Source organism: Salvia splendens, chromosome 8 (genome assembly GCF_004379255.2).
Source record: "Salvia splendens isolate huo1 chromosome 8, SspV2, whole genome shotgun sequence".
NCBI classification, from domain to species: Eukaryota; Viridiplantae; Streptophyta; class Magnoliopsida; order Lamiales; family Lamiaceae; genus Salvia; species Salvia splendens.
The window spans coordinates 28820596-28835227 of record NC_056039.1 but is presented as its reverse complement, the minus strand read 5'-3'; the positions used below and the strand labels follow the sequence as shown (position 1 = coordinate 28835227).

Here is a 14632-nt window from a genome sequence, read left to right as displayed (position 1 = left end):
AGCCGCGTCTCGTCTCTCTCCAACGCGCCAGGCCGCGGGCCGGGACTTGTGCGGTCTGGCCCGCAGCGTTGTGGATGTCCTGAGGAAATTATTTATAAATACGTATGCTCTACACTTAATTACGAATTTACGACAAAATGTTCACATATAACATAATATACTATAGATCGGTCCAATATTAATAGTTTTGGTAATAGAATACACAAATTGTAGTATAAAAATTAATAAAATAGAGAGATGATCACAAATTTTAATATAAAATTTGATAAAGTAGGAGAGATAAGAGAAAAAAAATTGGTTAAAATATTATTAATAGAGAATGAAATTCATTTTATAAAAAATAAAAAACTTTTTAAAATATTATGGTAATTTTACTATATGATGCATTTTAAGATTAGTGATCCAGAATTTCCTCAGGAAGCGTATGATTAAGGACATTAAACCATTCGCAATAGATTGTGCTCCTCTATTTAGGTTGAGAATATCGATTACTTTTTTCAACAAGGTACCTGAAAAATCTTATGTAACTAGGGGTGGGGAAACGGTTCCCGGTTCTCGGTTAACCGAGGACCGAACCTTATTTTTTCAGTTCTCGGTTAACCGAAAACTAATAAAATAAGGTTAAGGTTCGGTTTCGGTTAGTGAGTTTTGGATTTAGGCAGTTCTCGGTTCTAATTGAAGAACCGTAATGGTTGATTGTGTTTTACTTTTTCACTATATTTATTTTAATCAATCATCTTTCAAAATAAAAAAATTGTAAAAGACCCTAAGTCATTAACTAAGAAGAACGGTTGTTGTTCTTTCTAAAAAAAGAATCGTCGTTGTTCTCTCCTCCTCTCCCTTCTTCCGTGTTGCTACTGTTCCGACCCGGTTGCTCTCTCCTCCTGTCACTCTTCTTCGACCACCATTGCTCTCTCCTCCTGTCACTCTTCTTTGCTGTTGATATCCAATGCGGCTGCTCTCTCCTCCATGCCACTGTTCTCGGTAGCTGTTGTTCCGACGCGGTTGTTGTTGTTCCGACGCGGTTGTTGTACCGACCGTCTTTTCTCTCACCTCTTAGCCACTCTTCTCAGTTGTTGCTGTGCAGACCGCATCTATTGCTGCTCCACTTCTCCGACGGCAATTGATTTCGGTTCCTTCGGTGGAACCGGAGAGCTTGTAGGTCCGAACCGACTAAGGGTTCGGTTTCGGTTCTAGATTTCAAAAAAAATGGGAGTCGGTTAACCGAAAAATCGGTTCGGTCGGAACTGAAGCGACCGAATCCCCAGGCCTATATGTTACCATGAGTCTACCGATCAATTTTTAGTATAGAAGAATGACTTGTTTGTATACTCCCTCTATTTCCTAAAAATAGGAACTTTGGAAACGACACGAGTTTCACTGCAAAATCAGTAAAGTAAGAGAGATAAAGAGAGAAAAAATAAGTAAAATAAGATAGCAAAGGAGAACTAGTGGAACTAGTGTTACTAGATTGTGAGACCCATATCCTAATATGAAAAGTTCATATTTTTAGGTAACAGACCAAAAAAGAAAGAAATTCTATTTTTAAGAAACGGATGGAGTACTACTTACTTATTTTCATGAATTTAATCAACAAATAAGATTACAAAAATAATAATTTCTTAATAAAAATAGTAATAACGAATACAAATTATGTAATAAATAAATTTCGTTCTCATAAATTGTGAATAAGATTTTACAAATACAATATATACAACCTACACTCTTGCCATTACCATAGAATGGAATAAATAAATGAAGAACAGATAAAACAATGAAACAAAAATACATTAAATTATCTGATGGTAAAAGTAGGGGTTCCCTCTAACTACAAGACGAAATACACTCCACTTAATAATGCTCACTGATTGACGCAATGGCGGATCCAGGAATTTATAACCGTGGGGTCGAACTAAAAACAATATAATATTTAAATAATTATTTCTAATAAAATATTAAAATATAAATAATCACGCTTAAAAAAAATACCGAAAGCAATATCCAACATCTTTTTTCATACTATATTCAAGTCAAACATAGTCTTTATACAAACAATCTAAAACTTCTCCTATCTTTTGAGTTTCTAGTTAGTTATTTTGGAAATCATGGTCTTTTGATTGATAAGGACCTTTGACTACATATTCTTTACGAATATGATCTCGAATGTTCACATAAAAACTATCAATAGAATCTCGTAATCTTAGATCAACCTTAATTTTTCTTTTATCAATTTTAATCTCGTCAAGATTGTTATCAACTACTCCATGATTTTTCAATTGTTGTGGTTTTTGTTCAACATTAGAAGAATAGATAAAAACATGAGTTTTTTTTTTCATTAACCTAGAAGTAAAGTAACGAAAATCAGTACTTTAATATATTTAAAACAAATCATTTAAGTCTGTAGTAAAATACAAGGATAATTATGATATCTATTATATAAGTTAGGGTAAATAGAATCAGCTAATAAAAGAAATTTTTAAAAAATATATAAAAAATGATTATTACTATAAAATCAGAAAAAAATAATTCTTTCTGCAAATGCTCAGCAAGAATTGGTTACTTCAAAATTACTGTCATCGCCTATCAGAAGTTAAATTTTTAATTCTGCTTGAATTAGTTAGGAATTGGAATAATATTTAAAAAAAGTATATTGGGCTGTAAAAACACAAGTTTTATAAACCTAATAAAAGGCCCACTTGTAAGACAATCTACTTTTAATTAAAATTAGAGAATAAGCGGGCGGTGAGAGTTTTTTTTTGCAGAGAATGGGCGGTGGGAGTTTTTGTTAGATAATAAGCGCCACCGCTTCAGAGATCAGAAGTGAAGAATGACGACGAAGAGTAGGCGCCGGGGCAGGGGTTTGAACGCCGTGGGGTCGGAGGTTGATGAAGGGTAATTTTATCCCAATGTCGACGGAGTCGGCGGTGGAGTCGGCCGACCCCACGCGACCCCACCTCCATCCGCCGCGTATCATCCCATAAATAAAAATGACATTATTCGTAACAAGTAGAATCATCCCAAATACATTTACACATTGATGGAGTTCGGAGAACCAAAATAATCATTAAGTTTCTACGCACATAACTTTAGCACATAATTTTAATTGATATTTGAGAAAACTGTTGCATAAATCCATGACGTAGGATAATATCTAACATATTAATTTATATAGAATTAAATATAAAACCATATTAGTCAAAATCATATAGATTGAAAACCAATTATAAATGGATTAAGGCTCACTCTGAACTTGTAGGAGTAAATTAATTGTATTGCCACGTGAAGAGTTTTTGTATTTAATTTTTCTTCATTTGAAAAACTTGTATTCCTTGGAAGGTCAATGAAGCATGTGGTGTAAAAAGTTGCATATTAGTATCACATAGTTAGGTAATAGTATGTTATAGGTAGACAACCGCCTCTGGCCAAAAAATGGCATTAATGTTCTACTCTTTTGCTTTCGAAAGAGTAGTCGCCTTACCTTCCATTAACTTTAGAATCTAGACAAAGTAGTTTTCCACTTCGAGGGACGAATATCTGAGATGCCTATCCCAAGACTTCCTCTCTGTCACAAATGATTGAAATTATTATTTACATTATCTATAGGAGGGACAAGCTCATGTGAATAAATTCCCATTTGAATTCCACACAAAGATAATTATATTCAAATTTTATAGTATCCATAACTAAATGCCGCTATTATTCTTTTGGTTGTAAATATTTTCTGACATTCAAAAAACATGATTGGAGATTTGAAAATATTTTTAAGTAAAACCTCCAAAACAATTTATTCTATAAGTATAAACCTCAAAAAAATGTATATATAGCTTTTCTTCGTGATAAATAATACACAAGGCTTATCCGCTGGCAACGAAAATAGCCGTTGCCGAACTAATGCGACTTGCCGATACTTCACCTAAACTATTCAATTAGTTATGAATGAAATAAATATAAGTAGCAATTATAGCAGCAAATGGGGAAACTGAAAACGTAGCAATCAGGCAAACAAAACAATACTGAATTCATACAAAATTATCAGTGAGAGAAATAAAGTCGCAGTAGCCAACAAATCCCACTCCAAATCAGAAGAAAATCTCCATTGTCGCTTGACTCTTATTCGATTTTGTGATATATATATACCTCTTTTGACACACACAACTACTCCATCTCTCTCTCATTCCGTAAGTGTGTGTATTGTGTATGTATAGGCGCTTGTCTTGTGGTTTACTGTAATTACATATCTTCGCGGAGAAGATTGTGGGGATGTTCTTTGCCTTTTCTTCAACTTCGAATCAATTCTATTCACTCCCCGACCCGCAACTCTCCACCTTCTGAGTTGATTTCTTTTTGCTTTTCTTCACGGTTTTTGGAGCTACCGAATCATAAGTATGTTTTTCTTCCCGTTTAAATAACTTTTTCTCGTGTGTTTCTAGTGTTTATTCTCTTTTCTCTTTGACCAATTCGGCCGGCTGGAGATGTTCTGTTTTTGAATTCCGGTTAGTGGTGAGAGTTAGGTAATATGTAAAATTCCTCTGCTTTGCACCTGCTACTGTCTACTGGTGCCAAATATGATTTTGATGTTGAGGATTCAGTAAATTGCTTATGGAAGTTATAGGATATATATTTCTTTGTATTTTTTGAAAATCAGTTCAACAGCTGGGACTATTATCAGCTTTAAGTTGTGCCTGTGGATTTACAAGATATTTAGCGTTTTGGGTAATTCTGCCAACAGTCTGACTTAAATTAATTTTTGTCAACTTTTTTCTCCAATTCTATAACTATACATGATTCAGGAATATGTATCTGATTGTAAAACCCTGAACTTTATGTTTCAATTGTAGAAATGTTTTACATAGGCATAGCAGAATTGACTGCATTATGTGGCATGTTATAGATGGTTTATGTGAAATTGACATATTCTGGTTTGGAAACAGGAGGTTTAGGTGATTAGCTAGAGGCAAGCCATGGCGACATTTGGAGATATAGGGGTTGCAGCAGCATTTAATATTCTCAGTGCCTTGATTTTTCTTATAGCATTTGCCTTCCTACGGCTTCAGCCATTTAATGATCGAGTATATTTTCCGAAATGGTACCTCAAGGGATTGAGAAGTAGTCCCAGTCACTCAGGCGCATTCGTTACCAAAATTGTCAATTTAGACTGGAGAGCTTACATTAGATTTCTGAATTGGGTACCAGAAGCACTGAAGATGCCTGAGCCGGAGCTTATTGATCATGCAGGGCTGGATTCAGCTGCCTATCTGCGGATTTACTTGCTTGGGTATAATTTGCCTATTGTATTTCCTTGACTTGCCGTTGTATTCTTTATCATATAATGTTCAAAGCTGCCAAATAAGTGGAAAGTGTGAACTGATTCTGCATTTTGGTATATGCAGACTAAAGATTTTTGTTCCAGTGACATTGCTCTCGTGGACCATCCTTGTGCCTGTAAACTGGACGAACAACACCTTGGCAGTATTATCTCAAGGAGATGAAAAGATAACATTTAGTAATATTGACAAGCTCTCTATTTCAAATGTTCCGCATGGATCACCTAGGTCAGGAGTTAATTCAAACCATCTTCGATTTGTTACTTGCTATTCCAGAGTTCTCGACATCTAATTTATTCTTAACGGGATGAACTTGTGAAAACACCGCCTATTTTGAGAAATTCAAAAGTTGGGTTACATTTGTATATAAGATGTTTTTCTATGTTGGCTCTATATCGGTGTTTGTTCTAGTGTTTTGCAATAGCCTTTTATTGAGACATAAAAAGTTCTAACCTACCTGTGAGGTGGAGACTAACTTTCTCAGAGCATTTTTTTGTTGCTATTTGCTAATGGGTAGCAGGAAAACAATATTTCCTCATTAATCTCAGATGATTTGCAGGCCATTGTCTTCAGTTTGATAATTGAATAAATCTAATTAACTCAACTGCAATGGAGATCTTTTACACATGCAAGAGATTTTCTTCTTGGACATTCACACCTCCAGTTTCTGGTCTTCTTCGATGTACACATGATATTGTTCATGATCTAGACGCCTTCTAATTATAAATTTTCATGTGCAATAGTTAATGTGTAGTTTTTGCTTTACATGAATAGATTGAAATGTGAATCACACTTATACGTTTATTCACAGGTTTTGGACTCATGTAGTAATGGCCTATGTCTTTACTTTCTGGACATGCTATACATTGATGAAGGAGTATGAAATAATTGCTACAATGCGCTTACACTTTCTTGCTTCAGAAAAGCGTCGTCCTGATCAATTCACGGTAAGAAGTAATATCTTGTTCACACTGTAAAAAGGCTGTCTGCTAAACTAAATTCAGACAAGTTTTAAGATTCTATAAAAAAAAAAAGTAAGTTCTCGGGCCTATAAGCTCATGGGTATTATTCAAAAACTAATATGGAGTCAGTAAACAGGTTATTTTTGTTTTGTGCTGTTGAGAAATATACTAAGACGAACATGATGTGATGATAGTAAGGCTGTGTTAAACATAAATGTAGTGAAATGCTATTTCAAATAAAAAATTGATTTGCGCGCCCTTCTGTACCTTTTAGTTACCAATGCTTGGTCAGCATGGTGGAAACGCTAGTGTGATAGATGGTGATTGATGATTTAGAATAGATTATAGATTGTTACCAATGTTTGAACACTCAAGTTTGGACTTTGGTGAAACTTTTCGGCGCAGGTTCTTGTCAGAAATGTGCCTCCAGATACTGATGAATCAGTGTCAGAATGTGTGGAGCACTTTTTTTTGGTCAACCATCCAGATCACTATCTAACTCATCAGGTTTGTTACTGCTAAGATTTACTGCAAATTAGTATTTAGATGTATATATATTTTCAGAATAGTTGAGATTTCTGCTGGGACTTTTTGTTGTCTGCTGTCTTCTTCATTCAGATATGTCACATAGAATAACCCTCTGCCATTCCCCTCCGTGAATTTGATCGAATACTGTTCTTTTCTTACAAAAGTATATGCCTGTCAGAAAATGATTCTCCTTCCATTTGAAAAGAGGTTCATTATTTATAGACTCTCTCTTTGACGTCTCATATATGATTTTAGGATTAGTTCTCAATCTCATTTATGACTACTTGTAACTTTAATAATTGAAAGACATTCTTTTTTATTGCAGCAATAAGATGCGCCTTTTAATAGTCTCCTTCAGTTATTTTCACTGTATAATTGTAGGAATCTGCCTCTACATTTGTTATTTTTGATATAGCCCTACAGGAGGCAAACCAAATGGCCTGCCTCTAGGCCCTCTAGATTTCTTATGTGATCCTGCACGCTTCTTAAAATTTTCAGTTAGGGTTCATTAATGTATCAGATTTCACTTTCATAAACTGAAATGATTCACGATACTTTGATATTTACCACTATTGAGACTATGTTGAACTCTTGGACTGTACAAAATAGAAGAAACATATTGCCGTGAATGAACAATTGTTAAAGTAAGAGAGAAGTAGAAAGAAAAAGTAATTAAAGTATTGTTAGTGGAGAATGGGATCCGCCTCATTAGATAAAAAAGAGTTTCCAAAATTATAAAGTGCATACTCTTGTGGGACCGACTAAAAAGGAAAGAGTGCATACTCTTGTGGGACGGAGGGAGTATTTCTACTTGTCTTTTCTTGTCAACATGGTCACTTTCTATTAAACACCCTGTACTGTGGACCTCGTCATATCATGTCCTCATATTATAGTAGTTGATAACTGTAGTCTACTGCCAAAGTTTAAATATCTTTCTGATTTCAAATACATACAGGTTGTAATCAATGCCAACAAACTTGCAAAACTGGTTGAGGAGAAGAAGAAAAAGCAAAACTGGCTTGACTATTACCAATTAAAATATTCAAGGAATCAAGCGAAACGACCTATGGCTAAGGTACTGTTTCTTTGTTGCGTTGAGTCATCTCATTTCTGTTTCAATTGTTAGGAACTGTATCTTCAGTTTAGTATTATTATTCAATCACTAGTTAACGAGTGCTATTTACTTATTTCAAACTTGCAGACTGGTTTTCTTGGCCTTTGTGGGGATAAAGTGGATGGAATTGATTATCAGACAGCTGAAATAGAGAGACTGACTCAAGAAGTGAGTACAATAAAATTGCACTTGAAAAGTAACTAGAAAGAAGTCTTCCTTGCTATATGACTATGGCATTTGAAATGCAACATTATTATAATTATTTAGAGCACTTCACAATCTGTCATTTAAAGCTCCAGCTTCCAAAACAAATAAGAAAATCCGTATTGCACGTGCCACGTATAAATCCACCATCCAAAAAAACAAATCTATCCTATTATTGTGGGGCTGTTTATAACTTCATTTCGCTTGTTTCTCTTGAATGCAGAGTGCACACAAACAAAAAAGAGAGAATGCATCCACAGTTAGATCTTTTAGGGTTTATGTAACAGTAGTTATCACACAAAATGGTTTCATTTTCATAGTTGCCTCTTGTGATCTCCAGCTTTCCTTTACTACCAGGCTAAGGACCATCTTGGCTCATCTTTGGTTGCTCAACAAACTAATAACTCCGTTTAACTTGGTAACAACTAATGGCTCAGTTAATAGATTCATTGTTTATGTGGATGCTACAGAAAGATTATTAACCATTTTACATAGAAGATGTTTAATGCCTGATACTAATGTAATTTTGTTTAATTTTACAGTAGTGTCATGCATTATTAGCATACACAAAAACATGATCTGCAGATTTTGGTTAGTCACACAACTGTTTGTTCATCTAAAGATTAAAGATTATTCCATTATTGGCAATTTCTATCTTTTTAATAGTATAACCTATTTCAAATGATTTAAGAGTTGCTTTCTGTCACTTTATGTTTCATTAATTTACTTAATGTTCTGCTGCTAACTAGATGACTGATCTTGCTTGGTCTTGCTCACTACAAAATACAAATTGATGATTCTTAAACTTATAATTTTATCATATTATTCACTTGTAGATTGAAGCAGAGCGGGAAAGGGTAAAAACTGATCCGAAGTGTATCATGCCAGCAGCTTTTGTCTCTTTCAAAACTAGGTGGGGTGCTGCTGTGTGTGCACAAACTCAGCAGTCCAGAAACCCAACTTTGTGGTTGACTGAATGGGCTGCAGAGCCACGTGATGTATTCTGGCCTAACCTGGCAATTCCTTATGTTTCAATAACTATTAGGAAGCTTATTGCTGCAGTCGCTTTCTTCTTACTTACATTCTTCTTCATGATCCCTGTTTCTGCCGTTCAGTCTCTTGCAAATATTGAGAGTATTGAGAAGAGGTTGCCTTTTCTCGAGCCAATTGTTGAGGAGTGAGTGTTTCTTCTAAAGCTGTTTACGTTCATCATAAAACCTCAGCTTGTCTGGTTATTAGAAATTCAAGTGTGTTGCATTTACTTGACTGTATGATGATGTGAACTGCAATTCATCACTCTTTATGCCTTCTGATTTGATATATTGCCGAGGCTCCTTACCATAAGTCCGAGGCTCCTTACCATAAGTTAAAAGCTTCACGGCTTTCTTAAATCTTAAATGAGGATCTTGAATAGTATTTATTTGAAGTAATATCACAAAGATCAATTTTTCTGCAAATGTTATTAGGACTTTGTCTTTAACTGAACTTGGAAGAAAGCCCAGTAAACTTTTTAGATTAAAAAATGTTGATCAGAAATGTTTTTTCACGTCATTATCTTAGATTTAGCTAACAAGACAGATTGACTCTACTTTCTTAGTCTGCTTACCTTTAGCTTGCAAGAAAGAATGAGTATACCTGCCTAGTATGCTCAAATTTAGGTTACAAGATGAATTGGCTCTACCTGCTTAGTTTTGTTCTCTAATAGTATAATGATAGAGCTGTAGTTTTTGGTGTGCTATTAAGATCCTTTAAGCTTTAGAACACTAGGAGTGAGATGAGATAAGAGAGTCTGATATGGATGGTGCTAATATATGTGCCTATATAATCAATTAGACTAAGATTGTGTTCTTTTTTGTCTTGAATAATGAAAAGAATTGGTGGCATCCTGTAAAATAGAGAACTTAAATTTATGATAAAATAGATTATACTATGAGCACTAGTTAGCATCTTTTGTTAACTTGTGTCGAGTTATTCCTAGATTAGTTACTCATTCCATTTTTTCACCTTTTGAATCTTTTGATCAAGTCAGTGACCGACATGTGGAAGGTTAAAGTTCAACAATCACTTTAGAACTAGTGAAACTTAAGAGACGAAGGGACTGATATGGATGGTGCTAATATATGTGCCTATATAATCAATTAGACTAAGATTGTGTTCTTTTTTGTCTTGAATAATGAAAAGAATTGGTGGCATCCTGTAAAATAGAGAACTTAAATTTATGATAAAATAGATTATACTATGAGCACTAGTTAGCATCTTTTGTTAACTTGTGTCGAGTTATTCCTAGATTAGTTACTCATTCCATTTTTTCACCTTTTGAATCTTTTGATCAAGTCAGTGGCCGACATTTGGAAGGTTAAAGTTCAACAATCACTTTAGAACTAGTGAAACTTAAGAGACGAAGGGACTGCTCCAATTGCTTAATCAATTGTGGATATTTTTGGGGACTTAGATCCACGTAGTGCACTTTTCATTCCTACCTCCGTCCATTTCAATACTTGATATTTGGCACGCGCACAAAAAACAGTTAAGTTTCAAAATAGTTGATCCTAGGAGGTTTAGAGAAAGCTATGCTAACTCTTCTCATATTAGCCTCCATACTAGAGGGCGTTTATTAATGACAAAGGTTGAAGTGCGGAAAATTGAACACATTGCAACAAGTATCTTGAAAAGAAGTAGTAGCATACTAATTTGATTTTTCACAATGATCCTTGTGCAAAGCCTTAGCTTCTTGTAGTTCTCTGTGAATAGTGTAGTCATGTGTACCTTATCCCCAATGATCAATTTGGCAATACAGATATTTGGCTGTACTGTGCTGTATTGTTGTTTATCTTGTGTAGAATGATCAATTTGGAAACAAATATTGCTACTATTAGTTGTGATATATGTTACCACATTAATAATAATGCTATATTCGTGGTGCAGGAAATTTATTAAATCTTTCATCCAAGGTGTTCTTCCTGGGCTTGCTTTGAAGATTTTTCTTATAGTGCTACCAACAATATTGATGATGATGTCCAAATTTGAGGGCTTTCTGTCGATATCAGCTCTGGAGAGGAGAGCTGCCTTAAGATATTATCTGTTCAACTTTGTTAATGTTTTCCTTGTGAGCATAATAGCAGGAAGTGCACTTTCACAACTTGATAGTTTTCTTCGTCAGTCACCAAAAGAGTACGTTATCTGAACATAAACTCTTACTACATATGTAGTCATTTATCAATGGGTGGATTGGAAATTTGTTTGGTTATTTTTTGTACAGCATTAAAACCATTTATCACCTGGTGGGATGATATGGTTATATTTCCCATCTCGTAACTAAGAAATGTATGGATCTTCTCTGGTGTAAAATATGCTAAGAGAGGATGGTATCCTATTTTTAATGAACTAACTGGTAAGCTTATACGAGATTGTGCAATGCAGAATCCCTGAGACACTTGGTGTTGCAATCCCTATGAAAGCAACTTTCTTTATCACTTATGTAATGGTTGATGGATGGGCTGGTATTGCTGGAGAAATCTTAAGACTGAAACCACTCATATTCTTCCATCTGAAAAACTTCTTCCTAGTGAAGACAGAAAAGGACAGAGATGAGGCGATGAATCCAGGAAGCATTGGTTTTAACACCGGCGAACCTCAGATACAATTATATTTCCTTCTAGGCCTTGTCTATGCTGTGGTGACACCAATTTTCCTTCCTTTTATACTGGTTTTCTTTGCTCTGGCATACATGGTATTTCGCCACCAGGTAGAATAATCCCCATTCACTCTCTCTCTCTCTCTCTCTCTCACATTACATTCAATGGATCTCTCGTGTGTGGATGACTTTCCAATACAGATACAACTGACATTGTATTCCCTTTTCTTGGTGCAGATCATAAATGTATACAATCAAGAATATGAAAGTGCTGCAGCATTCTGGCCAGACGTACACGGACGTATTATCTATGCCATGATCTTCTCGCAGATAGTCCTGATGGGATTAATGGGCACAAAAGGTATATATGAGGCCCCATTGGTCCTTATTGTGCTTCCGGTGTTGACAATCTTCTTTCATCTCTACTGCAAAGGCCGTTATCAACCAGCTTTTGTTAAATATCCTTTACAGGTTTGTAGCATTTCTAAATTCATGGATCATTCTATTTATGTCAGATATTTATAGTAATTCAATACACATCTTGGTTTCAGGAAGCAATGATGAAAGACACACTCGAACGAGCAAGAGAGCCTAACCTGAATTTGAAAGGCTATCTCCAGCATGCATACATCCACCCAGTTTTCAAAGATGAAGAGGATGATGAAGATGAAGGATTCAACACGAAACTTGATGACAGCGTGATTGTGCCCACGAAAAGACAACAGTCGCGGAAAAATACACCAGCTCCCAGCAAACTTAGTGGTGGATCCTCACCATCTCTGCCAGATCACGAAGGCTCTTTGTCTTAGCTCGCACCAACTGCGAGAGCTGGTATACCGATCCTGTTGTAAATTAATGAGAGAGTAGTTAAAGTTCAATCGAGTATATAAGCTGTAACAAGTGATTCCAACTTTAACATCAGCTTCAATGAGGTTCCATCGAAAAGTTTGTATGGTTATACTACTGGTTAATATTTTTATTGGAATGAGAGTTGTACGCCCTTCCGTTTGATCTTCCTAATTATTCACTCAATTTCTTTGCATTTGCATTTTCATTTTCATTTTCATTTTCATTTTCTATATCGAGCCAGAATACCAATATTAGAAACTTCATCAAAGAGGAAGTGTATCTCTTCCATTAAATGTGATTCATAAATATGTCCTGTGCCTAATAAAAGGCTTAAACTGGATCGCGGTAGCCTTCAACCCTCAACAGGCTTCTCTTTGTTAACTCATACTCCCTTAGTCTCAAGATAAGCAAAGCGTTTCTTTTGCAAAAATGATACTCCCTTCCCGCGAATAGGAGTTTCGTTTTACCATTTTAGTCCGTCAACGAATAGGAGTCCCGGTTCACTTTTACCATAAATGGTAATAGTGTCTCATCTTCAACTAACTCATTCCACTTGCATTTCATTTAAAACTAATATATACAAGTGAGACCCCTATTCCACTAACTTTTTTTCACCCACTTTCTTAATATTTCTTAAAACCCGTGCCGCCAAGGAATGAGACTCCTAATGGCGGACGGATGGAGTATATAATAGTTGAAGTGGAGAAAAAGTAAAGTAAGAGAAAGAATTGTGTAAAGAGAAAAAGTAAATAAAATATTATTAGTGGGGAATGAGTCTCATCTCATTAGAGAAAAAAGACTTTTCAAAATTAGAAAGTGCATATTCTTGTGGGACGGATTAAAAAGGATAGAATGCATATTCTTGAGGGATAGAGGGAGTATCATTTTTCCAAAACGAGGGCAAAAATGAAACGCCTTGCTTATCTTGGGACGGAGGGAGTATCATATTGTTTGTATTTATTGCGTTGGGGTAGTGTTAAAAAAATAAGCAAATCCTAATGCATAACCAAGTACGAAGGTCATTTTTAGATTGTTTTAATTCATGCGATCTAAAATTGACCTATGTGATTTTAATCTCATCATTTCATTTTTAATCTAATGATTCAGATTTGATTTTTAATTATACATTATAAATTAATTTTTTTTATCATTATACTCCTTTCTATAAAGTAGTAGCGGGTCTCCATCTCCAAGTTCATGAAACAATCTCCAAGTTTTCTATAAATAAGACTCATCTCATTTCCTTAATTTACCGTCCAACAAAAGTTGTAGTGTTTGTTGTGCATTAATTTCGTTCCTTCTTTCCCGTGAGAAATTTGTATTATTTGTTTGTGCATTAATTAGTTCTTCTCGTTGCCGATTAGGCATGGCCGAGCACCGAGGCTCAAAAATGGTTATCAAAGGTAGTCAAATGACACAAAGTATGAGATTATGTGCGACACTCCGTAACAAATTTGTTATTCAGGTTTTGTAGTTGGTGTCTGAGATATGGAGTATGAGATTGAACAAGAATATTTGATAAACATTTTTCAGATATCATCTTCTGTACAATAGCTAATGGATGTTTTGAATAAAAACAAAAAAATGTTTGGTAAAAATATAGGTTAATTTGAGGGTATTTGTGTAAGAATATAGGTTTGTCTCATTTCAAAATTAATGTAGACAAATTAATATGAGTGTTTATTATCCTGGCTAGGGATGTCAATCGGGCCGGCCCGTCGGGTTTCGGGCCAACCCTACTCGGGTTGCGGGTCAATCGGGTGCGGGCTAATCGGGTTGTGATTTCTTTCGGGTTATAAAAGCTCAGCCCTAACCCTAAAAGCTCGGGTTTCGGGCTAGCCCACCGGGTTAATCGGGTTGCTACCGATAATATTAACATGCGATCAACCCAATAAATAATTATTAAAATTACTAATATTCATGCAATGTAAAACATTTAATTATGATATATTTGAGATATATGCTTAAACTCAATCATAAACATGATCAAATACTAATATTTCAGATATTTCGTAGA

General features: G+C 35.1%; 1 protein-coding gene across 4 annotated transcripts; it reads left to right on the top strand.

Annotated features, from left to right (window-relative positions):
- Positions 1-3975: 3975 nt before the first annotated feature.
- On the top strand, positions 3976-12786 carry LOC121744549 (calcium permeable stress-gated cation channel 1-like). Of its 4 annotated transcripts, none has more exons than XM_042138133.1 (12): positions 3976-4178; positions 4932-5275; positions 5391-5552; positions 6136-6271; positions 6692-6793; positions 7770-7889; positions 8016-8096; positions 8969-9309; positions 11058-11303; positions 11553-11877; positions 12004-12237; positions 12318-12786. In XM_042138133.1, exons 2-12 carry the CDS (start codon positions 4962-4964, stop codon positions 12573-12575), a joined length of 2319 nt encoding a protein of 772 aa, XP_041994067.1. In that variant the 5' UTR covers positions 3976-4178; positions 4932-4961; the 3' UTR covers positions 12576-12786. The 4 variants fall into 4 exon arrangements, with proteins under 4 accessions (XP_041994067.1, XP_041994065.1, XP_041994066.1 ...); XM_042138131.1 differs by having other exon boundaries at positions 3976-4383; XM_042138132.1 differs by lacking the exon at positions 3976-4178 and adding an exon at positions 4425-4511.
- The last annotated feature ends 1846 nt before the right edge of the window (positions 12787-14632 follow it).